General features: G+C 41.2%; 1 protein-coding gene across 11 annotated transcripts in view; it reads right to left on the reverse strand.

Moving 5' to 3' along the window:
* The window catches only part of EVI5 (ecotropic viral integration site 5), a 136,950-nt gene that overhangs the window by 50,730 nt on the left and 58,667 nt on the right, over positions 1 to 27,553 (reverse strand). For all 11 annotated transcript variants that reach the window (XM_045027138.1, XM_045027139.1, XM_045027141.1 and 8 more), the window contains 5 exons: positions 24,243 to 24,377; positions 21,379 to 21,519; positions 20,615 to 20,773; positions 17,285 to 17,431; positions 10,618 to 10,713 (listed from right to left, as the gene is read on the reverse strand). In XM_045027138.1, coding sequence (XP_044883073.1) covers positions 10,618 to 10,713; positions 17,285 to 17,431; positions 20,615 to 20,773; positions 21,379 to 21,519; positions 24,243 to 24,377 — 678 coding nt within the window. The remainder of the gene's footprint in view (positions 1 to 10,617; positions 10,714 to 17,284; positions 17,432 to 20,614; positions 20,774 to 21,378; positions 21,520 to 24,242; positions 24,378 to 27,553) is intronic.

The following is a 27,553-nucleotide window of genomic DNA, read 5'->3' on the forward strand; positions in this document are numbered from 1 at the left end:
CCTAAACTAAAAGTGATCCAAAACAGTGATTTAAATTTAGCACCTGTATATGTACAGTCAGATCAGTATTAGTGTGGGTGTAGTGATACTTCATATGTATTACAAATTTAACACCAAATGTCTTGCACTTGCACCTAGGAAAAAATTCACAGAAAAATGCATGATTTAGGTTAAACATGATTATGGCCCATGTTGGTCTGACACTTAATCCCTAGAGTTTCTTAGAAAAGCACCCCTCCCCCTCAAAAGGAAGAGTATGTGGTAACTTGACTTCCCCCCCTGCATTATCAACCCTACAGCACTGCCACAAGTGTAGCCGTTTGTGATGCTCCAAGTTAAGTGTAATCACTTAGTTTTAGAGACAGACACTCCATAAATGCCTGTTATCCAGAGTGCACTTTAAGACTTGAAATACAAGTAGTAATGTCTTAAAGAGGAGTCAACCTGAAGGAACCTCTTGCATGCCTAGGTTAGGTCAGAGCAATTATGACAGGGTTGGAAGTGACATGCAAGAGAACAATCTTAAGAGGAACAAGGAGGCAGATCCTTCTCCACAGAGAATTCTCACCTGTCTATTATAGGTCGGGCAGTAGCATAGCTTAGTATTAAGGCTGCCTGACACTTCCAGCTGTAAGGCCTTGTTTTCATGAACTTTTAAAACTTTAACAGACATTAACCATTTGGAATGAAATTTTCTATGTGGGTGTCTGCCTCAAGCTGCATCTATTCTGGAAAATTTCAGCCAAAACAGTTCAGCAGTTAAGGACAAGACTAGAGAAAATTACCAGATTTTCCAGTGTCAATTTTCTGGAGACCTTCTCTTGGGAAAGCTCTAAAGCACGGCCATGATAGAGCAAAGAACTGAATTTTGGCAGGTAGTAGCCTTTGTGTCAGGGATGTGCCTTTTGTCACCCTTGTGAAAATCTACTCAAATTAGGCCAATGTATCAAATTTTGAAAAAATTGTAGCCCACACATGCTCTGTGGAGACTTGTAAACCTCTAGCATCTCACTGAGCATGCTCCATTCCCTCACAGCTCCTAATGTTAACCACACTGTGTGCACAATCCCCACAAAGCAAATCGCCATGCACTGAAACTGAACCGGGGCCAGGCACCAGAACTGACAGATGGCAGCTTGTCTTCCCTGTATTCTCATTGACCCCTCTGCTGGCAACCAAGCATTGTGGGAGAAGAACCCACCTGACAAACACATAGGGAACAAAGAACCAGACCCAGGATATTGTGGGGGAGTAGATGGCACAACAAGCCTGGGGAAGAGGCTGGGACAAAAGAGAAACTAGCAGGGCAAAAAGACTGGGACTTGTAACCAGGTGGGGGAGGGATTGGAGATCTGACCAGGAGCCAGGATGAGCATGGTTATTGGCTGGGAAAAAACTGGAACAAGGAGCAAGGGGAGGCAAGGACACAAATCAGCTGAGAAGCCCGCGGTGGGCAGGAGAGGCAGGCAACTGCAGACCAGGGAGTGAACTGAGTTAGCTAGCCAAGGCAACTGGGGACAAGGAACTAGAGGAGTGGGGAGACTGGGATGGAGTGTACAGAGAGGTAATATTAGGTTTTGCCACACAAGAAAACTGGGACTCCCCAGATGAGAAGAGAATGGGATGAGGAGCCAGTGGTGAGATAGAAACAGGGACAGGATGGAGGGAATGGGTCAGAACGGGTCAAACTTGGGTAAAATGGCAGAGTAGTCTGTGCCCACTAGAGGACTCCCCCAAAGCCCAGAATCAAGTCCAAGATTCTTGCGTCACCATTCCTCTGCTGGCAGCAAATAGCCATCACTCACTAGCAGTGTCTTCTCCTCTAGTGCTGGTCCACCTAGAGGATAAGACTCAATTTCTGCTATCAATTACTCTTAGTTCAAGTGGCAGAAGTCTGTGTCGTGGATCTAAAGGTTCCTACTCTGCTGGTGAACCATGTAGGGGTCAATATGATGCCACATGATTGAATTGGTCTTTTCCAATTTTCTAAGAAGATAGGAAACTACATACAAACTATGTTAAAAGAACATTAAGATTGTAAAGTCAAATACTCAAAAGTTAAGAAATAAAACAGTATGTGATAATATAATCAGAGACTGCATCATAATGCACATGCACAAATGGGCCAAATTAAGATTATGTATGCAACCTTAATTCTGACATTTCTTAACTTTGGAGTGCTTGACTTTGCAACCTTAATGTTTATATTACACTGCTCTACAGCCAAAATGCTTCTGAAATAAATCTAGTCAAACTTTACTAATTCTGGGTCACTAAGAACGAAAATGATGCTTAAAATTGTTGATTGGCTCTAGTTTTCAAGATATGCTATTGGGTCACTATATACGACCCTTGACTTGGGAATAGCGGAGTATAAGTGAGTTATAAAGGGAAGGGATCTCAATTTAAACCAGAAATGATTAAAATACATCTTTGACTGGATCTATGAATAAATCTATGACTGGGTTTGGACAGTACTTGCTTTTTAGGCAAAACAATGAATGATGCAATCTGAAGCTGGTATTGCGTCAAACATGATAGAAGTCATGGATGATGCAATCATAACGAAGCTTACATCACTCTGCTGAACAAATTGCCCTATATCAGCTCTAGAAATCATACAGTGTCGTGCTCTCTTATTTGTCAGTGTTTGATTTCTGTTTAGCCAAAGTGAGCAGAGATGCCTCATACTTGTGTGAACAGTGCAGATAACTTCTGCTATGTTTGTGGTGAAGTGACTTTTGCATCACAAAAGCGCAGTATAACCACTATGGCTAAGAAAGCCTATCACCTTTATTTTGCCTGCAAAATTGGAGATCAGGACAAGAAGTGGGCCCCACACATATGCTGCAACACTTGTGCAACAAATCTTCGCCAGTGGTTGAACAGGAAAAGGAAATCTATGCCTTTTGCAGTGCCAATGATTTGGAGAGAGCCAACAGATCATACCAGCAATTGTTACTTCTGCATGGTGCCTCCAGTTGGGAAAGGTGCGTCAAAGAAGAAAAAGTGGACTGTGCATTATCCAAACATTCCATCAGCTATACGCCTAGTACCCCACGGAGAAGGACTGCCGGTTCCTGATGCACCAGAATCACTCTCACTTGAGTCAGACGAGGAAGAGGATGAAACTCTGGTCCTGAACCATCAGTATCACAGGACCCACATTTTCTCCCATCCTCCTCCTCTGAACCACACCTCATAACACAAGGTGAACTGAATGACCTTGTCAGGGATTTGGAACTACCCAAGAGTAAGGCAGAGCTGTTGGGCTCTAGACTACAGCAGTGGAATCTCCTGGCAGCTGATGTTAGGGTTTCCATGTTCCATGACCGTCAAAAGTATCTTGTTCCATTTTTCTTCATGGAAGGTGATCTTGTAGCCTGCAACAACATCGATGGTGTGATGGCAGCCCTCAACATCATTCACAATCCAGATGAGTGGAGACTGTTCATTGATTCATCGAAGACGAGTCTTAAAAGCTGTTTTACTGCATAATGGCAATGTTTTGCCATCAATTCCAGTTGGTCATGCAGTCCATATGAAGGAAACCTATGACAACATGAAACAACTTTTGAGGTGCATACACTATGTGCATACATCAGTGGCAGCTTTGTGGCGATTTGAAGGTTGTTGCTCTCTTGCTTGATCTGCAGACTGGATACACAAAGTACTGCTGTTTTCTCTGTGAATGGGATCGTCGTGCAAGAGATTCCCACTACATCAAGAAAGATTGGCCACTCCGACAGTCATTGGAGCCTGGGAGGAAAAGTGTTCAGCATCCACCACTTGTTGAATCAAGGAAGATTTTGTTACCACCCTTACACATCAAGCTGGGTCTGATGAAGAACTTTGTCAAGGACATTGACAAAACACAAGCAGCTTTCAAGCACCTCCGTGGAAAATTTCCAAGGTTAAGTGAAGCTAAGATAAAGGAAGGTGTCTTTGTTGGTCCTCAAATTCGTGAACTTCTTCGAGATGATGCATTTGACCATGCACTGCGTGGCAAGGAAAAGACGGCATGGAAAGCCTTCCAGTTAGTGGCAATAAATTTTCTGGGAAACAACAAGGCAGACAACTACAGGTTGTTGGTGGAAAACCTCCTCAAGGCATACAAAAGCCTTGGTTGCAACATATCACTAAAGATACATTTTTTGCACTCTCATCTAGATTTTTTCCACCGAACTGCGGAGCAGTGAGCGACGAGCACGGCGAGCGATTTCACCAGGACATTGCAACAATGGAGAAACGCTATCAGGGCAAATGGAGCCCATCAATGCTTGCAGACTATTGCTGGACAGTGACAAGAGATGCTCCATTTAATGAATACAAGAGACAAGCCAAGAAGTGCCGAGTAGACACTGAATAGGACTAAACTATGTACATAATAGTTTTTTGCCTTTTGTTTCATAATAAATTTTATTTATATAACCCTTTTGCTGATTTTTAAAGTGTTACATAAACAGGACAGGTGAAATATCATGTAAAGCAACCATAAACACATGAAAAGACCTAGGTTTACAATTTATGATTAAAACTCTATCTACACAATATACATAGACATAAAATGTAAAAACTTAAATATCTTAGAAACAGTAGCCAATCAGTTGTTTTAATTGTCATATTTAAATTCAGCACATCAAAATACATAATAAATAGCACATTTTATCTCTGAAGCAGATGACTTCTCAAAAATTGTAGACCAGTGTTACAAAAAAAACCCTACATTAAAATAGATCTGCAGCTTCCTAAAGGCAAAACTTCTGTTTGTTTTATTTGGGGCTATATGTTCCATAGTTCACTAGCTCTAGAAATAAGCATTTATTCTCCATTACTATTCTACTAGTTTTTGGTTAAGGTGTTCTGAAGGCTTTGGATATGGGTTCCCAAAGTAGAAAGTTTTGAGCATAAGCTTCATTATTGCTACCAAGTACTATCTTTAAACTAAATGTTGTAGCAGTGTTGGTCCCCCAGGACATTAAACAAGGTGGTTGAGGTAATATATTCTACTGGACCCACTTCTGTTAGTGAGAAGTTTTTGAGCTGCACAGAGCTCTTCAGGTACTGAAAAACTCTTTATTCTAATGGAGAAAAAGCAAACAAGAACAATGGCTGGAAGTTAAAGCCAGACAAATTAAACTTGTGCTGTATATCTAATTTGAAGACAGTGTTTAACTACTGGAACAACCTACCAAGGGAGGGTGAATTCTCCAGATGCCTTTCTGAAAGAAGATCTGCTTTAGTAAAACACAAGTTATTGGGCTCAATATAGAGATAACGGTGAAATTCTACAGCCTTGTTATGCAGGAGGCTAAGACTAACTAGCCCAACTGGACAATTCCTGAACATATGCACCTGTGCAGCAGACCTGCTCTACAAAAATCGCATCCTCCATGCAGCATGACCTCACATGCACTGTATGTGTGAGGTCACACTGCATGGAGGATGCCATTTTGTTTCTGTATGTGGCCTGCAGAGGTGTTGTGCAACTACACAAGAGACTCGCATCCCTGAACACTATGATCCACAGGCCCCTTTTGGTCTTAAAATCTATGATTTAAAAAGCTGATAAGAATGCAGTCCACCTTTTAACAAAATGTTTTTTAGTACATATGAAGAGTACATATGAGAAGAGATTGACTAAAACTCAGCTATTTTCTTGCTATCTTGTTTCAGAGATAAGTAAAATGAGTATTACAGATGAACTGCTTATCTATGCATTTCTAAGGCACTTATCACTACAGTATCTGGGCACAATGCGATACAACAGATTGCTCTATCTTTCAATCCTTTCTGTGCCTATTGTGCTTGAGGAAAAATATTCATGGTAAAGGACGCTTCATAAAAGCTCTGTTTGCTTTGTAGGCTGCTGTGTACAAATAAAGTGGACATCAGCATCGCAAAGAAAATGAACAAATGCTGTATAACTTTCTCATACAGACAGCGAGACAAGAGTGCAGTAAAGGAATAAGTTGGGATTTTTAAAAGAGTTTGGAGCATGTAAGTATAGCTAAGGGAAAAGTAAAAAGGATACAGCAGTTGAGGGATCAAAGGGAGAGAAAAGCTTGGCCACCATAAGCTAAAAGAGAAAGGTTTTGAAGGCAACATTTCAGAGGAAACAACTAGGAAGTTGTTTGGGAACTTGGGAATTTGGGAAGTCTGTCTGTACGTACAGCTAGGAATTCTGGCTGATATTATGAAGTTGGTGCTACGAAATTGCAGCATCACTCAATGCCTCTAAGAAAATATGGAATCCACTATGGGCTGGCAGGGCTGTGTTACATCGCTGCCAGCTCAGGGACAATAATGACTCGTTAGAATGTAATGGTCACCTATCCAGATGGAAATGCCTGAAGCAAGAAGATATTTAAGCCAGAAGAGATTTCTCCCAATTTGTCTGCAGGAATGATGAAAATGGAGAAAGTGGAAAGTTACCAGCAACGTGACACAGAAAGAGGGGTTAAAAAAGACTCACAGGGGAAAAGATCAGCACAAAGAAAGAGGCAAGAGGAAGAGGAGCTGGGGGGGGGGGGGGGGAGAGAAGACTCCACATTTCAGAACATAAGCCTGGACAGCTCCCAGAGAATCCTCATCCCAAAGTATACTTTGGAGTGTTGAGGAAACTCAGGCAGGGAAATACATATAGTTTTAAAAAAAGAAAACCCTAGACTCACGTATGTCATGCAATTAAATAAAGAGCAGTGGTTTTAGAATCCTGTGCAAAGTATCTGAATTTCATGCATTATGCCTACCACACACTCCATGAAGTAGTAAACTGTGGACTCACACCAACACCTGGCTGGAGTTCTGGGAGAGTTTTTAAGCTGGGCAGTGCAGGAGGAAAGTTTGAGGACTTGCACTGGTTCCAGGGCCTGGGCAGTGGGGTGTGTGATCACCACTCTCAGGAGGGGCATGCTACACAGAGGGTTTGCATGCAGGAGAACGTGTCTAGAGACTCCAAGACAGGAGCAGTGCCTGGACTCTGTTCTGACTCTGGAGACTTAGAACACCAGAGGATTCAGTGGCTTGATTCCCTCACAGCAATCTGGTGAGTAGGCAAGAGGAAGCTCTCGACTGAAGCTGTGACAGCAACTCAGAGTAGTCCTAGTTAGGACAGAGGTTGAAGAGTGACATTTATCTATGAGAAGTTGCAAGGAGGACAATCAAAACTGGCACAGCAGAGCTAAGATGGGAGAGTTGTAGGTGAGACATGGGGTCAGATTTTTGAAAGCAGAAAAGTACCTAAAGGGTACATAATTGTCACTGATTATCCCTAGAGCCAGCAAGTCATCAGGCCATGGAACAATATGTCCCAATTTTATAGGGACAGTCCTGATATTTGAGCCTTTGTCTTATATAGGCGCCTATTGCCCCCCCACCCCCGTCCTGCTTTTTCACACTTGCTGTCTGGTCACCCTAGCCCAGAAGTACAGATTGGAAGTGAGGGAGTTGAAATAGAAGCTTAAGAAAGCACGCTTAGATACTACAGGCCATAGTGAGAACAAGACTACTATAGTGAAAGTCAAGCAATATACAGCACTTATACCAGGGGTGGCCAACCTGTGGCTCCAGAGCCACATGCAGCTCTTCAGAAGAGAATACGTGGCTCCTGCTAGGAGCTGACACTGGGGGAAAATGGTGGGTGCAGCCCTATCAGCTCCCTCTCCCTCCCTCAGTGCCTCTTGCCCACCGGTGGCCCCCCCCCCCCCAATCAGCACCACCTCCTCCCTCCCTCCCCTGTGCCTCCTGCGATCAGCTGTTTCGCAGTGTTCAAGAGGCTCTGTGGGGGGAAGGGGGGGGAGGAGTGAGGACATGACATGCAGCCCCCTTCCCTCCCATAGCAATCAGCTGTTCACGGCATTGAGGTGGCTCTAGGGGGGAGGAGCAAGGATGCGGTGTGCAGCCTCACCACTCCCTCCCCCTGCACCGCCTCCTCCCTCCCTGTGCCTCCCGTCCACTGATCAGCTGTTTTGTGATGATCACTCTGGGGAGGGTGTGGGAAGAGGAAATGGGGACTTGGGGAAAGGGGTGGAGTGGGGGGCAGGGCCTGGGACAGAGCAAGGGGTCCAGCACCCCTGGATGGCACCAGTGTCTCCTTAAATAAAGTACACGGTGACTAGCTGGTGTGGAAATTTTTAATAAAAAATTTTCTTACACCGTCTAACAATGAAAGGCAAGTGCAAACAGAAAAAATACACAGATGAAAATCAAGACTTCCAACAGGGGTGGGAGAATAAGTACTTTTTCCATTGAACATAATGGTAAGGCCATGTGCCTTCTTTGAGTGTTTCTCAGTTCAAATCTTCAAACTTGCAGCATCATTTCACTTCTAGCCATGGCACATATGGATCAAGAATTCCCACAAGGTTCTGAACTCTACACTTTAAAACGGAAAGCTTTGAAAAAAACTAAAATGTAGAAGCCCAGTTCTTCACCCAATTTGCCAACCGATTGCAGACTGTAACGTTAGCCTCCTATTATGTGGCCTGGCACATAGCCCATGTGAAAAAGCCCTACTCTAAAGGAGAGCTTATAAAAACATGCCTCACTGATGTGATTGCAATCCTGTCCCCAGAGAATGAGACTATTGAAGAAAATTTCTGGCCTGCAGCTTTCACGCCACACAACAGAAAGCAGAATCTCCAACCTGAACAGTGACATTGAATTGCAGCACTTGCAACTTCAGCAGTGTGAGTGTTTGAGCATCGCTTTGGATGAGTCGTGCCATGCACAGGATAAACCTTATCATCAGTATTTATCCACACTGTGTCTGACAACTGTGTTGTAAGGGAAGAACTCCTTGATATTGTGTCACTAAAGGACAGAACTCGTGGACGAGATCTAAAGGAGGCACTGATGCTGGTAGTTGCAAAAAGCCACTTGCCTTTACAGAGGCTCACTGCCATTGCAACAGATGGGGCTCCATCTATGTGGGAATCTGCAAATGGATTATTAGGGCTTTGTAAATCTGAAGAGAGCTTTCCCGAATTTTGGACATTTCACTGTATTATTCATCGGGAACAACTGGTATCTAAAAATCTCAAGTTTGATCACATCATGAAACCTGTCTTGCACATTGTGAATTTCATTCTCTCAAATGCACTCATTCACAGACAATTTCAAAATCTAATTCAAGAACTGAATGAAGAGGACTCCCCTGTTGATTTGCCATTTCACTGTGCAGTTGAATGGCTCTTGAAAGGTAAAAGTTACTTCCTGTTTTTTCGAGCTCCTGGAACCAGTAAAATTGTTTACAGAGGAGAAGCACAGAATACATCCTGAGCTTACAGATCCTGGATGGGTTCTAGACTTGGCATTTCTTGCAGACATGCTGCTGCATTTGGATAAACTAAACATGGACTTGCAAGGAAAATTCCGGTTGCTGTCTGATCTAGTGCAAGGCGTATTTGCGTTCATGAACAAACTGCAGTTTCACAGACAAATGCTTGAAGGAGAGCTGAGACACTTTCCCTCAATGTCACAATTTCAAGAAGATGCCACAGAACCCCTAAAACGGAGCACAACTAGATAGGCAAGCGTGATTAAAGATCTTAAGGACAGTTTTGAGGAAAGATTCCAAGATTTGCAGCAGAAAAGACCTCAAATCAGATTTCTGATTGATCCTTTTAGTGCTGAAGCCCCCTTTAGTCACTGATGAAGCAATATGCCAGATGGAAATAGAACTTTTGGAAGATGACAGATTGGAATCTGTTCAGAAGACAGAGGGGACCCTTACTTTCTGGAAATCTGTACCAAAGCATAAATACCCCAACATCAGAGATGCAGCCCTAAAATTTATCTCGATGTTTGCCTTGACCTATCTTCGTGAATCTGTTTTCACAACACTCAGACATGTGAAATACAAGCATCAATCTATTTTGACAGACAGCCACTTAAGAGAACTGCTGAGTGTGAGCACAAATGAACACAAACCAAACTTCAAGGGAATTGTTGAAAGCAAAGATTTCCAGAAGTCCCACTAAGTAAAAGGTTAAGTTATTATTGTTAACTATACATAATAAATGTACAATAAATATACATCATCAACTTATGAGTGTGTGTATGTATGTACAATCATTACATATTACTGTGGCTCTTTGGCAATGCACACTGGTAAATTCTGGTTCCTTCTCAGATTGGTTGGCCACCCGACTTAGACAACTGAAATGTGGGTTTAGGACAATGCCTACACTTCTGGCCCTGGCAGTAGAATTAGGCTAAACAAGAAAGGTGATTGGAATCAAACTAAAACATTTTTTTAAAAATCTAAAAGGAGGTTTTCAATTGTTGAAATAGTCAGTGGTCCTTCATATTTACATTACATTGACAAAGTCAGCAAAGGCAAACAGGCAAGTTAGAAGCCAAGAGGAAAGCATGGCTCTCTGTCACTTGCATGGAAGCAATAATTAACATCCCAGAAGTCTATTTATTTGACAGAACTCAAGGTCTTTATTTCTAAAAGGAAATACTCAACAGTACAGCATTACCCAACATTAGAGAAGCATGGCCTTGTGCTTAAGTGAGAAGGAAAAGGGAGCAAATAAAAGGGATAATGCTAAATAAGGATGGGGTCAGTACTATGTTACACATTTAGCATTTACAAGAGTTATTTGTTACCTGGATTTCTAGTTCAGCAATATGCTGCTGGAGTTCTGCCACAGCTGCTATGCTGTCTGCTTCACGGAGTCTTACTGCCATCACTTCTTCCTTGTTCTGAAAAGGGTTGAATAGAGCTAAGCTGTAAAATCAAGAGAACTTTCTCTGATGTTTTGGGTTTGTGAGGGGGAGGCTCCAGCCTGATCCCAAACTCCTGCATAGCAATTTTACAATCCTGCAGCCTGAGCCCAAGTCAGCGGACATGGGCCAGCCACGGGTGTTCAACTGTAGTGTAGATATACCCTAATTTATTCCTAGCAGATGAAACTTGAGATGTGGCTCTTCCTCCCGGTCCCTCTTCCTCCCGGTCCCCCTTCCTTCCTTATTCCTCTACTCTTTTGTTCTTTGTCTTCCCTTTATTTGGGGGATGGGGGAAGAGGGAGAGGAAGAAATATAAATAAGTTATTTAAGATTTTAATACCCAGGAAAAGGACTAGATTAAGAGTACAAGTGAAGTCTTCTCTTCATCCACAGAAGTGATATAGCATGGACCGTAACACTGCAAACCAGCGTACCTCAACAGTTGGCATGTAAAGCACACCACTAGCTGTCAAAGGCTTAGTCTCCATAGTAATTCAAACACTGGCCTCCCGGTGCTAATAAGGTATCCATCACAAGAGTCCATCCCCTCTCACCTGACTCATTTCACATAAGGCAACTGGTAATGTTACCAAGAAGCTGGATATCTGTAACAGTGACAAACCAGTAGAACTCAAGTCCTTTTAATCAAGCACCTGAGCCATGTACCCCAGCAGTGTATTAAGTGTATGCCATTCTACAATACAGCTGTTTGACATTCCAGTTCATTATTTTAATTAAGTTTAAATAATCTTTTAGTTAAACATTGTGGGGAATGGAAATTAGTTCAGACCATGAAGATCCTATAAGATTCCTATCATGTGAAATATCTTTAGATGTCTACAGAAAAAATTTCCTTAAATTTGGAGATTGTCACACTTCCATTAGAGTTTGATGCTTGGTTTTTTTCAGCTATTTGAAATTTGATAACTGTGCTCTAGTTCTATTTTATTTATTGGGACTTTCTGATGTAAAGGTAGAATCAAAATCAGACCATTCAGATTTTGAACTACTTTTTTATTCCGGAACAGTCATTACAGTAATTTTCAAGTTGGCCTTTTATTTGGATCTTGTAAACAAAGAACATCAGTTGTTTCCCATCACTGCACTATTAGAGCATGTTGTGGACTATTTTCCTTTTGTTACTTGACTATGACTTCTATAGCCATCAATTCAATTAAGTTTCAGATTTACCGTAGTTACTAGACGATTGCTTTTTTCAGTCTTTGTACTCCCTCTTAGTTTTGATATTGTAAAAGTGTTTTTTCTAAATTCTGACTTTCATAACAACTGTGGATCTGTTCTACTGCATTAGTTACCTATATTTGTCAGAGTGATGAAAACCATAGCATAAACGAACAAATGCTACGGACTCAGACCTCATATCTAATTCAGACTGAGGGCCGAATTCTACCCATGCAGGGCTGCTGGGTTACTTTACCTTAAAGCAGAGTTTAGCCCTAGCAGTACTAGTAGCTGGATTCTTTTTAATCTGACTGTGCCGATTACTAACAATTCAAGCTGACTCACCATACAGCTCATGAATTGTTGATCAGATACAAGAGGAACACACTGACACTTCAAATTCTTGATAAAATTTGAAGTGTTCATGGTAAGAATGTAGCTGAGGATCAGTTCATAACTATCTGCTCTCAGTTAAGGTGAGACAGATTAACTTATTCAAAATGAGACTAATACACTGATCACACATAGCAGGTGATTTTACAGTTTCATGACAAATAACTGAGGAATGAACAATGGACCAGCTAACTTCTCAGAACCAGAAGATACAGCATCTTCCACTTCAGCAGTGGGAAGTGTGCCAATAAAAAACCCTAGCTCCTTTCACTGAGCAGCCTCTTAGTCAGATGATGCATAGATCAGTGAACTTTGCTCAACCTGATTTATTCTTGGAGAAATTCAAGGGATGATATTGCTTTGCAGTTTAATTCAACAAGGAAATAACATTAGAAAGGGGTTATTTCCCCCTGCCAGGAGACTGGCCATTAGGCCAGGAGTCCAATTTTTTTCTCTTTTTTGGGGGGAGGGAGGGAGGAAGAGGGTTGTGGGGAGGGGTGTCAAGGTTTTTCAAGAACAATTATCCTGACTGTATGACTTTGTATATATTTAAAAGTCTTTACATTTGCTCTGATATACAATTCTCTTAATTAGTCCTAATATTACACATTTCTGATGCAGTAAGTTTCAGATGAGAGGATATGATCCCAGAGAGGTGTACACAGTAAGAATTTATATCCAGAAGCATTCAACATTGTTAATTACATGGAAGTAAGGTCTAATTAGGTAGCTCTTAAAAAGACTGGATGGAGGAACATGAAGGAAGAGATCAACCCTATTAGGCTTGGAGTATTAGTGAATGGTTGCCCACTGGACTATTTGACACTACATTTCTGAACATCCATAGTAAGTTAAATTTTCTAGCTTTCAAGAGGGTTGGGCTGATATCTCCCAAATATGAAAATCATTTAGGTAGGACTCCAACCAATTTCAAAACATCTATTGTCAAATTAACTTACATTTGGGGAATGAAGATCTATGTCACCATTTTGGGCAAGAGACTTAACAGTCCTTGAGGACTTCATGTAGCTTCTATTGTTCCTCCCCCCCACAGCACTGGGGCCCCCATGTCCTCTTAAAATACCTTAATTTTCAGTGACGGCCATAGCAATGTTAATTATATGCAAGAAGAGTTGGAGATGCAAACATAGGGGCAATCAAGGACGGCATTGTTGGCAGAGCAGGAGACAAGAGGGACAGAATTGTGAATGGTCTTAAGGACCGTATTAGAAGCTTAACTAAATGCTGTGGAAGAGGGGACGCAAATGGAGGCACTCAAGGTGGTGTGTGAGATGCGTTTAGAATAAAAGACAGGGAAGATCTTAGCAGCTGTGTTGTGAATAGCTTGGGGATGGATGATGTGGTTGTCAGGGAGGTCACAGAAGTCACTATAGTAAGATCGGAGATGAAGAACTGAACAAGACATTTACCTGTATCAACTAAGAGGGAAGGCACACTCAAAAGTGTTATAGAAAAATCTGGATATGTGGGACAAGGCAGAAGGAGTCAAATATAAACATCTAGGTTTATGGGCAGTAGGAAAGATGATGGTATTGTCAACAGTAACAAAAAGGATAAGGGGGAGAGGTTTTGAAAGTAAAGATATGGGAGTCAGTTTTGCCCACGTTGTGTTTAAATTGTAGTGACACATCCAAGATGGTGTCGGAAAGACAGGCTGAGATGTGGGATAGGTTGGAAGGAGCTGATTAAGAGTGGAAAAGATAACTCTGAAACCTATCAGCATACACATGGTAGCTGAAGTCATGCAAGAAGCCAAAAAAGATGTAAAAGGAGAAGTTGGTCAAGGGAAGAGCCTGTGTGACTGCTCGCAAAATAGGAAGATTCACTGAGATACAATGAAAGAATGATCAGAGGGTAGAAGAGCCAGGAGAGGACACAAATACCCAAGGAAGGACAAGATGTCAAGAAAAAGCAAGTAACCAGTTTTATAAGCAAGTGAAGGAGGATCAGGTCGAGAGCCAGAAATTCCGCCCATGAAAGGAGTCATTAGAAATCCTGGTGAGATTAATTTCAGTGGCATGGAGGGGCCAAGTGGAGCTAGAAAAGAGGAACTGTAGGCAACAGTGGCAAATAGTGCCTTTGAGTTTAGAGATTAAAGGAAAGGAGAGGAAGTAGTTGGAAAGGCTAGTGGAATAAAGGGACTGCTTCTTGAGGATGGAGAGACCACAGCATGCTTTTATTAAGGGGAAAAAGCAAGAGGCAAGTCAGAGAGGAGTGGGTGTGGGGACAACAGGAGGACAGCAGGCACAACAGATTACATTAGTGATAGGATAAAGGAGGAAAGGATTTTGGAGAAGGGGAAAGGAGGGAAAATTAAATTAGAAGAGTCCTACTTAAGCAAGTTAATCACAATGATCTATTAATACAATTTGCAAATAAAAAACCATGTATCTGAATGCTACTATGCAGGATTCTGTACAAACAACTCAGATATGGGGCCAGTCCAAGCTTACATTCAAGGTCACAGTTCAAATAATGCACCAGAATACCAAACAGAAGCAATTTATTTGCACCAAACGGAGATTAACTTCATATTAACATTATCTTGACAGATCTCAGACCACCACAAATGTGCATTTGTGAAGCATGTTGTGATGTAAGCCTCATACACCTCAGGGACTAATGATTATGATCCAAAATTCAGGGTCTAGCCAGGATCATAGTCAGTGTTTCCACCTCATTCACTAGCCACAAGAATTATACTTGACACACAGTCCCTGCTTGCACTGAGCATCCACTAGCAATGTGTCCCAACCCATTTTAGAGCAAGGTTTTCCATGCCAATTATCCAGATGAGGATGGATACAAACTTAATCCAGATTCTGGATTAGAGGACAAAGTGCTCTTTTACTTTATGAAAAGGATGAGGATATCCCACCTCTTTGCAATATTTAACAAGGATTTGATGTGATTAGTAGTATCAAACTCTATGAAACAAGAATTTACAGGTGGGGAAATGTCATTACTTATACACTAAGAAATGCCACCAATATATAAAACAGTTGTGAACATCTAGTAAGGAAATCAACATATGGAAAGCAATAACTGATCCTAGAAACCAACATTAGAAACCAACTCTTATGTAGAATGAAGTGCTGATTCTAGTCAGAATGAGATCTTGCATTTAATATTTAATATTCAGTGGGCAGATCCCTAAAAAACAACTTTCATTGGCTTGTCAAATTCCAATACCGAATTACCTGTATACTTAATTTTAGGTCACATTAGAAACACAGGAGGCTGGCAACAGCATACAATGTAAACAGCAGGAAAAATGAAAATCCTTTCTAAAGAGATGTTGAATGTCCTAGGGGAGAAGGACTATAGTATATCTAAGAAATGATAAGCACCTTAAATTAAAATCAAATAAAACTAAATAAGAAAACCCTTCACTAGCAGAATGAAGTTAATTAGGAGACTGGTTAAGAGACAGAGATGCTGAATACACACTACACTTCATAGTTTAGGGTGATTAATGGTAGGTCAGCATAGTTTAGTGTACAGAAATCTAGTCAATTAAACTGTATTACCCTGAAGAGAACACTTTGAAACATGTAAATACTGAAATTTGTGCAGGTTTGTGGGATATTGTAAGAAAACTATACATGTTAATAAGGATGTAATTTCATCACTGTCACTAGATTCCAGTGATAAAACCACTCAAGCATCACTCTTGGTTTATGCGGTCATCAGAACCCTTTGATGGAATTACAGCCTTACATACACTTGGGTGCATGTTATTTCTTATTATATGCATACATTTTAATAAGTTAATGTCATTTGAGAAATTTTTTCTTGAAATATTTTTTCAACTTTGCCTTGTATGAATGAATCTGGAAATATCTGGAACTCAAGTATAACATAACCCATCTGAGTTTTGCCTTAGCAAAAGGAAATATGTTCATGGACACGTTTGGAAGCTGATGCAGTATATGAACACAACAGTGTACAGCTGAAGGTTTAAGATGTTAGTTTGATTACTGATGTGCCGGTCATGCTATTCTTTTGGATAATACTAAACAGGTACACACAGGATTTTGACTATATTGAATATTTTAATTTACTTTACTAAAGGAATCCTACCACCCATGTGTACTGAAAATGAATTCAAAACACGCTTTTAACTTTTGTTTTCAGCTTGACATGTAAAAAAATTTTACACACCTGAGCTGGAACAACTTTTGGTTTAGATAGGCTCACTTTTAGGTGAGGGGCAATGATGACTTTGAAGTATGGTTTTACAAGGAAGTTGCTAAAAGAGCCTCGCAAGACTCCATGTTTATGGTGTCTGATTGCCATACCAAATTTGCACAGTTCAGAAAGAAAAAACAGTTTTAAACTAAAAAGTGCAAACTGAACCTGGGATTTCAAAGTCAAGCCAGATTCTTTCATTCTTGTGCATTGACCACAATGAAGAGGTCTGTTCTACTCAGCCTTCTTGGACACACATTGACCAATTGTAGACACTACAGAAAGACAGTCTGCCATTCGACAGTGGGTACTGTCACACATACACTATCCTGGGGACATGTCCCCTTTCCACCCTAATTCTACCCTTGCGACCCTTCACACACCTATACTGATTCTGCTAACCAGAATTAAGGTACTACAAACTTTTGTCATGAATGCAATCAGATACGTCTGAGTAAACCATGTTCAGAGTCTGCTGTGCATGTCTGTGCCTTTTATACATAATCACTTACTTTAAAGTGTGGTTCTAATCAGAAAAGTTAACCTTCACAGGACCACAAATTAGAGAAGGTTGTCAGCCCTCCTTTTGGTAGGTGATAAATCCAAGATGTGACTAATTCACTAGAAGAGGTAAAGTTTTGCTTTTGTGAGCTTTGTCATCTATAGAACGTTGAAAATATGGATCTGATTGTAGCAAGCAAGACAGAAGAATGTGACTATATACTGTGTACGTGAATTGTGTGCTCATGATGCTGGTTACCTTGCACTCAGTCTCTGCTTGTTTACGTTTTGCTTCACTCAGCTGAGCAAGAAGCCCTTTGTTCTGCGCAGAAAGATATTGCACCTTTCCTTGTAGACTGGTGACCTCTTGCTCCGCCCTCCGTAAATGGTTACTGTTGATGTGGTTCTACAATTATAAAAAAGGAGTGTGTCAGAAGCTTATCACATCTGCCTAACTAGACAAGGAAAGCACTCACACATTTCTCCCAGCAGACTTTTTATAAACAGGATTTACAAGTCACTTTTGATTTACTGAATTTGTAAATAAAACTATTGAGCAAAAAGCATTCCAAGATTTGTTGCAATTAAAAACTGCTCATCTTAATGTTTATTTTGAATGAAAATGATGCAACTACATTTGGACAAAGTATACTCAGGTACCAGGCAGTCTAGTGCAATGTTTCTCAAATGCGGCCACCAGGAGGTTTTCATGTGACCATGACAGCCTCCTGGGCAGCACCCTGCACCGCCTCTGGGGAGTGGTGGGGCACAATGCTGCAGTAGCAAGGTGAGTTCTTGACCCAGCCTTGGGGGAAGAGGGTTTCAGCATCAGGCTCCAGCAGCAGGACTTCAGGAGCCTGGCTGCACAGCACTGGGATCCAAGCGTGGGGCAGTGCGTACTGACTCCACCGTACCCCACCAGCTCTGGTCATGTGGCCCTGGCCTCCAGCTGAGGGACTTCACCTCCAGCCTCTGGTTCCAGCTGTGTGGCAGCGGGCATTGGCCTGCGGCTCCAGTCCCAAGCTCTGGCTGTGCAGTGGCAGGTGCCAACCCATAACTCCGGCCGCGCAGCTCCAGCCCCTGGCGCTGATCCCCTACCCGAGCTGCACAGCAGCAGGCGCCAACCCGTATCTCTGTTCCCGAGCTCCAGCCACGCAGTGGTGAGAGCTGGCCCCCCGGTACCGACCGCGGTCCTAGCTGTGCAGCACCGAGTGCTGGCTCCAGTCATGCAGCAGCGGGTGCTGGCTCCAGCCACGCAGTCCTGGGCTCTGGCACCCAGCTCTGGCCATGCGGTGGCAGGTACTGGTTGCCAGGCGCTGACCTACAGCTCCGGCTACGTGGCAGCGGGCTCCAATCCCTGGCTCCGGCCAGGCAGTTCTTGTCCCCAGCTCTGGCCACAGGCACTGAGCCCTAGCCCTGGCCGCATGGCAGCAGACACCAGGTCACACAGCTCCTGTCCCCAGCTCTGGGCTCTGGCCACATGGCAGCAGATACCAGGTCATGGCTCCAGCCATGTGACAGTTGGACTCACCCATCCCGCTCGCCCCCGCTGCCTCCCATAGCCCTGCATCCATTCCCCCCTCCCCCGGCCATTGCCCTGGGCCCCCACTGGCTCCCCGGCCTGCATCCGTCCCACCATTGCCTCTGGCCCCTGCCGCCTCCCCCTGCAGCCCCCCCATCCAGAGCTTAGTGGGTCCTGGGGCTTGCTGAGAAAAGTGATATTAACAAACATACAAGTACCACTTTTCACAGCAGACTTACTAGCTAACTGAAAAGTGATACTTGCACGTTTGTTAAAAATCACCTCACTTTTCATAGCTTCCCAGATAGCTACTAAGTGTGCTGTGATATTAACAAATATCACTCCTGAAGGGGGAAGCAGCATTATTTTTATGACTGAGTCTGCCAAAAAACCTACAATATAAAATTACAATGGTTTGGATATGTATCTGTGCATATTTAATTATTTTTCCTACAGTTAATTAAGTATTTTAGGGGAAAGTGTCAGTGTGGCCACCAGTGAGGAGTGCAGCCACCAACAAATTTGTTCAGAGGATACCTGACCTACTGTATATAGAACAAGAAGATTAGTAACTCAAGTATGTTAGACACTGAAAGGCGAATTATATTTTTGCATATAAACCGACTATGTTTATACAAAATGATATATGAACCAAATTATTGTCTGTTGTTAGCTTCCATTTGAAGGTCTACATAGAAGCACTCAGGAAATACACTTCAGCAGGGGGCATAATAGTCGGTTTATATGCAAAAATATAAAGTAAATAATTAAACAAATAAATAGGTTATTTGTGATTGTTAATACATGGCATATGATAAGACAGGATAATTATGCCCCCTGCTGATGGAATTAAAAATGGATTAACTGAAAGTAATTTTTACAATGCCAAGTTGTTAAAACCTCTCTCATTAGGGCTGCCAATTTGCTTGAGATATTTTATGAAGCTTTTTACTCCATCAGTGGCTTGTAACAAGTTCTAACTGGTGACTCTGGGCCAACTGCTGGGTGGATAGTCACCACCCCACCATGTGTCCCATCTCCTGCTTCCTGGGACAGCAGGGAATGGCAGTGGTAGGACTGAGATGCATTTTACAGTCTGAATGCACCATGTTTCCCCAGGTGTCAGTTATGTTTGAGCCTTTTTCCATGAGAGGATTCCCCCAAAATCTATTGCAAAGCCTTCACTCCTCACCTCCTTTCAAGTAACAGAAGTAGGGTGACCAGACGTCTTGATATTTCGCTCCGCCAGCAGCACTTTTTTTTTTTTTGCTCTGCCAGCGGACAACCCCACCCCCCATGTGTCTGATATTTTCTTCTTCTCATCCGATCACCCTAAACAGAAGTTCAATACTATGCTATAGTGTCAACAGAAATTTCAGGAACAAAGTAGTGTTCGTTGAAGTCCACATAATACAGGGTTTTTTTACCAAGTGATTCTCCCTTATTCCTTGGTTATAGCAGAATTTAAATAGGTAAACAAGTTACTCTTCTCTCTTCACAAACACCCCAGTCACATGGAATTTATCACAGCTAAAAGGGCAAAATGTTGGTGGACTTAAGTACTGGCAGCACACAGCTGATCTGCAAGGATCCTCGGGTCAATTCAGGAGCCAGATTCATGGGTTATGAAAGAAAGGAGGTCATGATCAGGCAAAGCCACATAGGCAACTCCCAAGGGGAAGAAAGTATTTTTGTCAGATAAGGGCCTGTTAAATTTAACAACTGATTTAAAAATACACACTTATTGCTGTACTAAACTAGGACTGTAAAACAACTGAGATTCATACATATTGACCCAGCATGGTGAGTTCATTGCTTAACATCAAGGTGGGAAGTTTAGAAAGATGAACTTCATATACTGTAAGTCTTGAAAAGTGGAAGGGAACCAAACTGGAGTCTCATTCTTAACCAGTCTAACAGCATGAAGCATAAGAGTGTTGTACTGTCTCATTATGCTACTGTCATTGGTAAAGGCTATCCCTTGGCATCCCTAGGTGACAGCATTCAGTTTGGATCACAATAATGCTTAACTCTCTGCCATCTCAGTACTAGTTTTCAATAACGTACCTGTGTTTCCATCTCCATCATTCTTTGTTTCATCTCTTTTAGATCTGCCTGACTTTCTGCTTCTCTCAATCGGATTGTCATCAATTCATCTTGCAGTTCATTCACAGTGTTCTTTCTGGATGGATCTTTCCATCTTCCAGCAGTGCGAGCTAGATGACGCTAAAATCATTTATAATGGGTTTTTATCTTTATCTATGGACTCTCCTAAAATACTATTACCTCATCTGCTGAAGAATGAAGTACTTCCCAATCCACCACCACAATTTTGAAGACTCAAACAGAAGACTAATATAGCATTACAGTTCATCATAAGAACTACAAACAGCCACAAGGTTACATAGTTACAAGAACTAGAGATGGTGGAAGTGGGGCAGGAATTTTCAATTGGGGCAATCACGAAACTGAAACTATATTCTTAAACAAGAGAAGTTTGAGTATTTCAAACACCTGCATAGCAAGATTTTGCCAAGTTCAACCTCTACTTGCATTCACTGAAATAGGATCTTTAAAACACTTGTTTTGGCGGGAGGTATACAGTATAAAGTGAAAGTAATTTGTGGCATGAGGTAGAAAGCCCTCATCTACAACTTGGATCAATTTTACATTTTTAAAGTAGAAAACGTATTGTGGCTCCCTCATTTAATATTCCATTTCTGTACAGCCCCAGTCACCAATCTACTTTACCCCATTTCTCAGACTTACATATTCAATTGTCCTGCTTTATTCAAAAATATTTAAGTTTATCAAAACTTTTATATCCATACCTGCCAGTGTTCCTCCAAATCCTTAACTTGCTGTCTAAGTTCTTTTAGGCCCATCAAAGCTTCTGCTTCTCTCAACTTCACTGCAATCAGTTCTTCTTGGAGTCTGGCAACATTATTCTCATCAGGTAAAGAGCTGTTCCTCTGCAGCAAAGAACACCCTCTTAAACATTTAATTGAAGACATGTGCATTTAGGAAGTTTTGTTCCAAGATCACATGGAGTGATCACTATTCCTGATGCACCTTAAGATGAAATGAAAAGCTTTAAAGCTAAATCTGGGACTGTAGATAGAATAAAGTATGGATTTAAGTTAATACTTAAAAGGTATTTGTCTAACTAAAATTAGATACCAAGTTTTCAGACCTCCTGGCCTCTAGACTTCTCATACTGGAGTTGATAGCATCACTAAAAAGCAGGGCAGGGAGCTGGATTGCTTACACTGTCTTTGATAGTAATGATGCCAACAAAAATGCATGGAAAACATCTGAAGGTTTTGAACTCTATTTTTGCTAGGTAAAGTGAAGGAGGAATAGATGTTATACCATTATGGTGATTTTTACCATTTGAGCCTACACATCTTATTAATGAATGAGATCTCAGACTTTCAAAAATGAACAAACTTTCCAAAAATTAAAAAGACAGAAGAAAGTGATGTTGAAAAAAGAAGTGTCAGTGAAGATTCAGAATGGCAGCTGGGCAAGGACACAGATGAAATAACGGAGGGAAGCAGAACCCTACAGGACAGGGGGAAAGGAATAAGTCTGGGGGAAACTAACCAGAAAGAAGAGTAGCTGGTAACAAGAACAGCTTGGGAAAAAAGTTTAAAAAATACTAACATGGAATTACTGAAACAAATTAAAACAATAACCAAAGAGTGGCAGGGAAATTTAAAAAAGAAATCCACCTGAACAGGAGCATCCCTGCTCATTACATTTCAAAGGTGTGAAGGACTTGAACTGTCGTCAAATACTCGAAGTTTAATTGCATTTTTCCTCTGCCTCCCTACCATTTTTTAGTGTTTAAGAAACACTGGTTATTTTTTGTACCCTTGGTATATTGGGGGATCATGATGATTTGGCTAACATAGGATTCAGTAATACCATCAGAATTAACAGATAGTAAATATCCACTGTAACAGCTTCAAAAGGTCTCAGAGTAAGTGCTGTAGCTATTTACAAGTGTGAATAGCTACAGTATATCCTGCTAGGCTCCTGAACTATTAGTGCATCAGTGCAGACGTTGGGAAAATGATTGTTTTTTCCCAGCCTATATGGTCTAAAGATAGACTGCAGTAGTCAAAGCAACTTTTGGTTATTTTATGTTCTCTCACCCACCCATGTGTACATGCTCCAGTCCAGCGATGCTGTAACTTTATAAAGTTATTTCCTAAAACTAGGATTTATCTGTTATGGTTATAACGCCTTTTTTCAGACGTACACTGAATTTTTAATTTAAAGAATATCATGTCCATGTCTGAAAAGGATTAAATATAGGTAAATGCTCATCTGAATTTTGGGGTAGGACCCTCAAATCATTAATTCTTATTTGAACATGTTAATGTTTTATGCATCTTACCCCACCACACACCTGCCAAGCCTTCTAGATCATTTGATTTACCTATTGAGTCAAGATTTTACTTTTAAAGACACTGTACTCCAGGTCTTACTTTGCCTAAAATACAAGTTTTGATCAAAGTCCATGTAATCTGGTGGGTCTGTCTACCAGCTTGGGGACAAAACAGTCAGCCACAGCCACCTCTATTTTAGCCTTCTATGCAGGCTTTTATTCTTCCACCACACAAATGCAAGATATATAGAAAAGTAACAAAAAGGGATAGTCCTGACCTGGCCTGATACTGCAGGGTCCTTTACACCCTAGAAGTTCAAGAGGTCATGTCCTCCCCTTAGCCTCAGGGGGACCATATGGCCTACCCAACCTGTTACAGTCTTCTGCTGCTGGTCAAGGAAATGTCTGTCTCTCTCCTGTTCTGCCACCCTTACAGAGCTGTATCCTCACTTGTATCTTCCCACTGGGAATCAGTCAATCATTATCTGCTGGTTGGCTTGTTCCCAACTTCTGCCAGGGCTTGCTGTTCCCTAATTCAACAGACCCTGTGAGAGGCAGACTGCCATACAACAATCATGTATATGTGGGACTGCCTAGTCCCCCAACCAGTACATCAGTTATATCATTTGGGATTATTCCATCTTATTCTGCAAATGTTTGACGTGCTGCAAATTTTTGTTCTGCAAAGGAAGCTGGATGTTTTGATAGTTGATTGTTAGAGGACAATTGTAACTTTCAATGAACGTGAAAAAAAAGAGGGAGATGGACGTCAAAACCAAAACAAAGACAGTTGAGGTTTTTGGTACTGTGAAGAGCGGGCATCTTTTGCCTTCCCATTCTGGAAATTTTCCTGCCCAACAAGCACTTGAAAATTTGGGACAGAGGAGAGCTTGAATTCCTCATTCCCCATTACAGATACCTTTGTCAGCAGCTAGCTACGCCCTGCATCAATATCTACCAGTAGTCCAAGCATTGGATGGACACTATCTTGAGACTTGACAAAATGATCAATAATGAAACAAAATGTTTACTCAAACCACCAGACTTTAAAGTGATCACATGGAAATGAAAGGAAAGGAAACTGTTCCAAGATCCTGGAGCAATACTCAGGTGTGAAGGCTCAAGGACACATCTTTGCTTTTGGTTACATTCATCTCAGATTTTTGAAGGTTTTTTGCAACCATGAGCTAGAAACCGAACATGATAGATTTTGGAATACAATCATGCAGCTAAACTATGAGGGACTTGTGTGGTTAGTTACAGTGTTACTTTATACTGAGGATCCTGGTTTTGATTTACCTTTTCCATTTCTAGAACCTTATCTTGCATCTCCTTCAGAGCACAATGGGATTCCGCTTCACTTAGTCTGGCTTGGACCAACTCTTTTTCCAGCTGTAGCACAAAGTCTTCACTGTAGCGGGAACTGCACTTATGCTATAAAGTTTGCAAATACACATTATCAAGTGAGAATAGTAGTGTGTAAAAGTTTTCACAGACTTAAATCTACAAATAAAGTGTGCTCCTGAAAGCTGAAGATTAACAGCAGTATGCTTGACAGTGCAGATAGGTGCAGTACATATTTCTGTCCACAGCTCTTCTAATATGCTTCCATCCAGATTTATAGACTCAGATATCCTAGTGCTGTGCTTCTCAACCAGAAACACCCTAAACACACCCAAACATACAGGGCCACATCGTGAACCCCTTAATTTCATTGGGTTACTCACATATTTGGTCCCAGTGACGTCAACAGGAATATTTGTTACAGTAACTGATCACCAATGTGAATAAGGGGTTAAGTCTGGCACAGTGATTTTGTGATGTGCAAAAACAAGAGTTTATGGAAAGACTAGTTTGGCACAACTGTCCTAGTTACAGTCAGCCTATTAGTCAGAGACCCTTCTCCAATCCTAGTTACAGTCAGCCTATTAGTCAGAAATTTTCAGCAACCTTTAAGTACGCTTGAAAGATTACCACAGATCTTAGCTCAAATCATTGCTTACTTTAGTGATACAACTGGAATTGTGATATCCCGGGACTCCTGAAGAATCCCTCTCCTGCTGCTCCCTTCAATTGACTTGCCCATGATATTAAACAACCACCCACAACTCCAATAACGAAATGTCATCCTTCTATCTCCCCTCTAAACTAGAATTTTTTTGTAAAGTGGATAAAGCAGCCACTTCCAGCAGGGAGGCTTGACTGAGAACTTGTAACCAAGCAGGATGTTACTTCAGTGCAGTCATATTTCACTTTTTGCGACAGTCACATTATAAAAAAAGCATTTCTTTCAAGACTGCTTTAGCAGTGCAACAGAGGAGAGGACTTTGTTGGCACCACAAAGCCAGGAAGAGTCACAATTAAATAGTCCTCTGCAGAAAATGCTTGATAGGCAATATCCCCCTACCTGAGAATTTCTCCATGAAGTTTATGGTTCTGTCATTTGGAAAAGATTGTTGTTTAAGTCTCCAAGAAAGTAGTGCTCTCTAGAGTTTTTAGATGCATAAGAGCTATGAAAGTCTAATTTGAGGGGCAACAGTTGAATATAGTTTCTATCATATAGTATCATTAACCATAACGTCTGGAATTAAGACATATCTGTTTTACAGAATCAAATCAGAACATTAGTTGTAATATTATAAACAAAAATACTTCCCATTTTGTCTATGTTTTTCTCCAACAATTTAGTTTCTGAATTAAATAGACTTTACAAAGCTATTGAAGCACAACATATTATGGTAGCACTCTACACTTGGACTAGACACTGTATAGAAATAGGAAGAAAACCCTCGCCTTGAGGACACAAGCTATAAAGACAGACAAGCAGTACAAGGTGAGCATATATAACATACAAGAAAAGGGGCCATGGTGATGGTTAGCCATTGTTTGATACATAAAAATAAACCTATTACATTTGTGAATTGTATCATGGCCTTTAAATTCAGTGCCTATTACCCCAGAGGAAAACTTATGGTAGCATAGTACAAGTTATATGTCTACAAATTGACAGAATACAGTTATAGAGGGAGGGGTTATATACAAACCTCAAGGACCAAATCCTACTCAGTTTACTCATGCAAGCAGTCCCAGTCTGACTACTCATTTATTGCAAGCAAGTGTTGGCCCTAAATAACTATGACCGAACGAATATGCACTGTAACATTTAGGGACCATCACAAGTACTTTGCTGTGATTATCAGTTTTCCTTTATGACCACACTACTTGAATTCACATCACTTTTCCAAATTTACATAATTAAGCCCTATAGTGAGCTTACTTAAAAAAAAATATATATAGGTCCTTTATACCATCGTATCAATGATACTTAGACTGTCAAACTTGCTCTGTTATAGGTTTCTTGTTCCAAGTTCTGTTTAAGATAGGACATGCAAACAAGAAATTGTTCCTTTAGGTTGAAATCCTCATTTTACTTTTTAATCAAGGTTAATTTACAACAACTCATTTTTTGATGGGAAAGTGGAGACTTGAGAAGCTACTTAAAAACAGTAATTCCTGCTCCAAGGACATGATTTTTTTTTTAAAAATAGAAGTTTGACGAGGTGCTTATTGAAAGTAAGCTACTTTATTTCTAATTTGGCAAGTTTAAGTTGGTTTTCATGTAGTCCATTGCACCAAAATGGTCCATGACATGTGGGAACTACTCTAATTTGTGCATGTTTTCTGACCAGTATTTTGTTCCTTATTGTTGTGATATCACAACAGTAACTGAACACAATTTTGTATTTCAATTATTTTATTTCCAGTCTGTTTTGCAAGTCATGAATGTGCCTACAGCAGACCTTAACTTTATGTTGATTGCCCAGCACAGTCAGAAAAACCAGGAGCAGATTTTTGCAGCATTCAGCGTTACAGCTTTTTGCTCATCAGATAATCATGATGAGATTAGAAGAGATTAGATTTTCCGTTCTACATAATGAATTACCAGAATCAGCATAATTTTAGATAAACAATAAAGAGTCTACTTAAAGGTGTGATTTTACATTGAAAATTTTGCAAAGTCAGAGCAACTTTGTTTTTAGATGCCAGTAACTTGCCCCAGGTCACACAGGAAGCCTGTGGAAGAGTGAGAAACTGAACCCAGATCTCCCAGTCCCAGTCCAATGGAACACTCTTAATCCTTGGGAAGATGTTACACAGATGCATGTGTATACTAAAAGTGTACCTCTACCATAAGTACAGCTCCAAGATACACAGAGACAAACGTAAGTGCTAGAACTAGGGAAGGTGTGGGTGCTCCTGCACCCACTGGCTTCAAGGCCAGTGTAGTGGGGGTGTTGAGAACCAATGGACCATACAAATTGTTCAAGCACCCATGGAAGCAAATCTCTAGTACTTTCCTCATTTAGCTTCACAAATGGATACATTACTCTAAGTAACCCATTCAGATGTTAAAAACTCAGGAACTGAATTTCAGCCACTATGAAACGTCTTTGGCAGCTGTCATTGTCACACATGGCCACATTCCCCAGGAAATGCTTTTGCAGTGATCTACAGTGAAGACATTAAAACTACTGGCTCAGTGAAATCCGGGGCTGCTCACAGAGTTGCCTTTGGCCAGCAGCTGCACACTCAGTTTTGCTTATAGAATC

Source organism: Mauremys mutica, chromosome 8 (genome assembly GCF_020497125.1).
Source record: "Mauremys mutica isolate MM-2020 ecotype Southern chromosome 8, ASM2049712v1, whole genome shotgun sequence".
In the NCBI taxonomy this organism is placed as follows: domain Eukaryota; kingdom Metazoa; phylum Chordata; order Testudines; family Geoemydidae; genus Mauremys; species Mauremys mutica.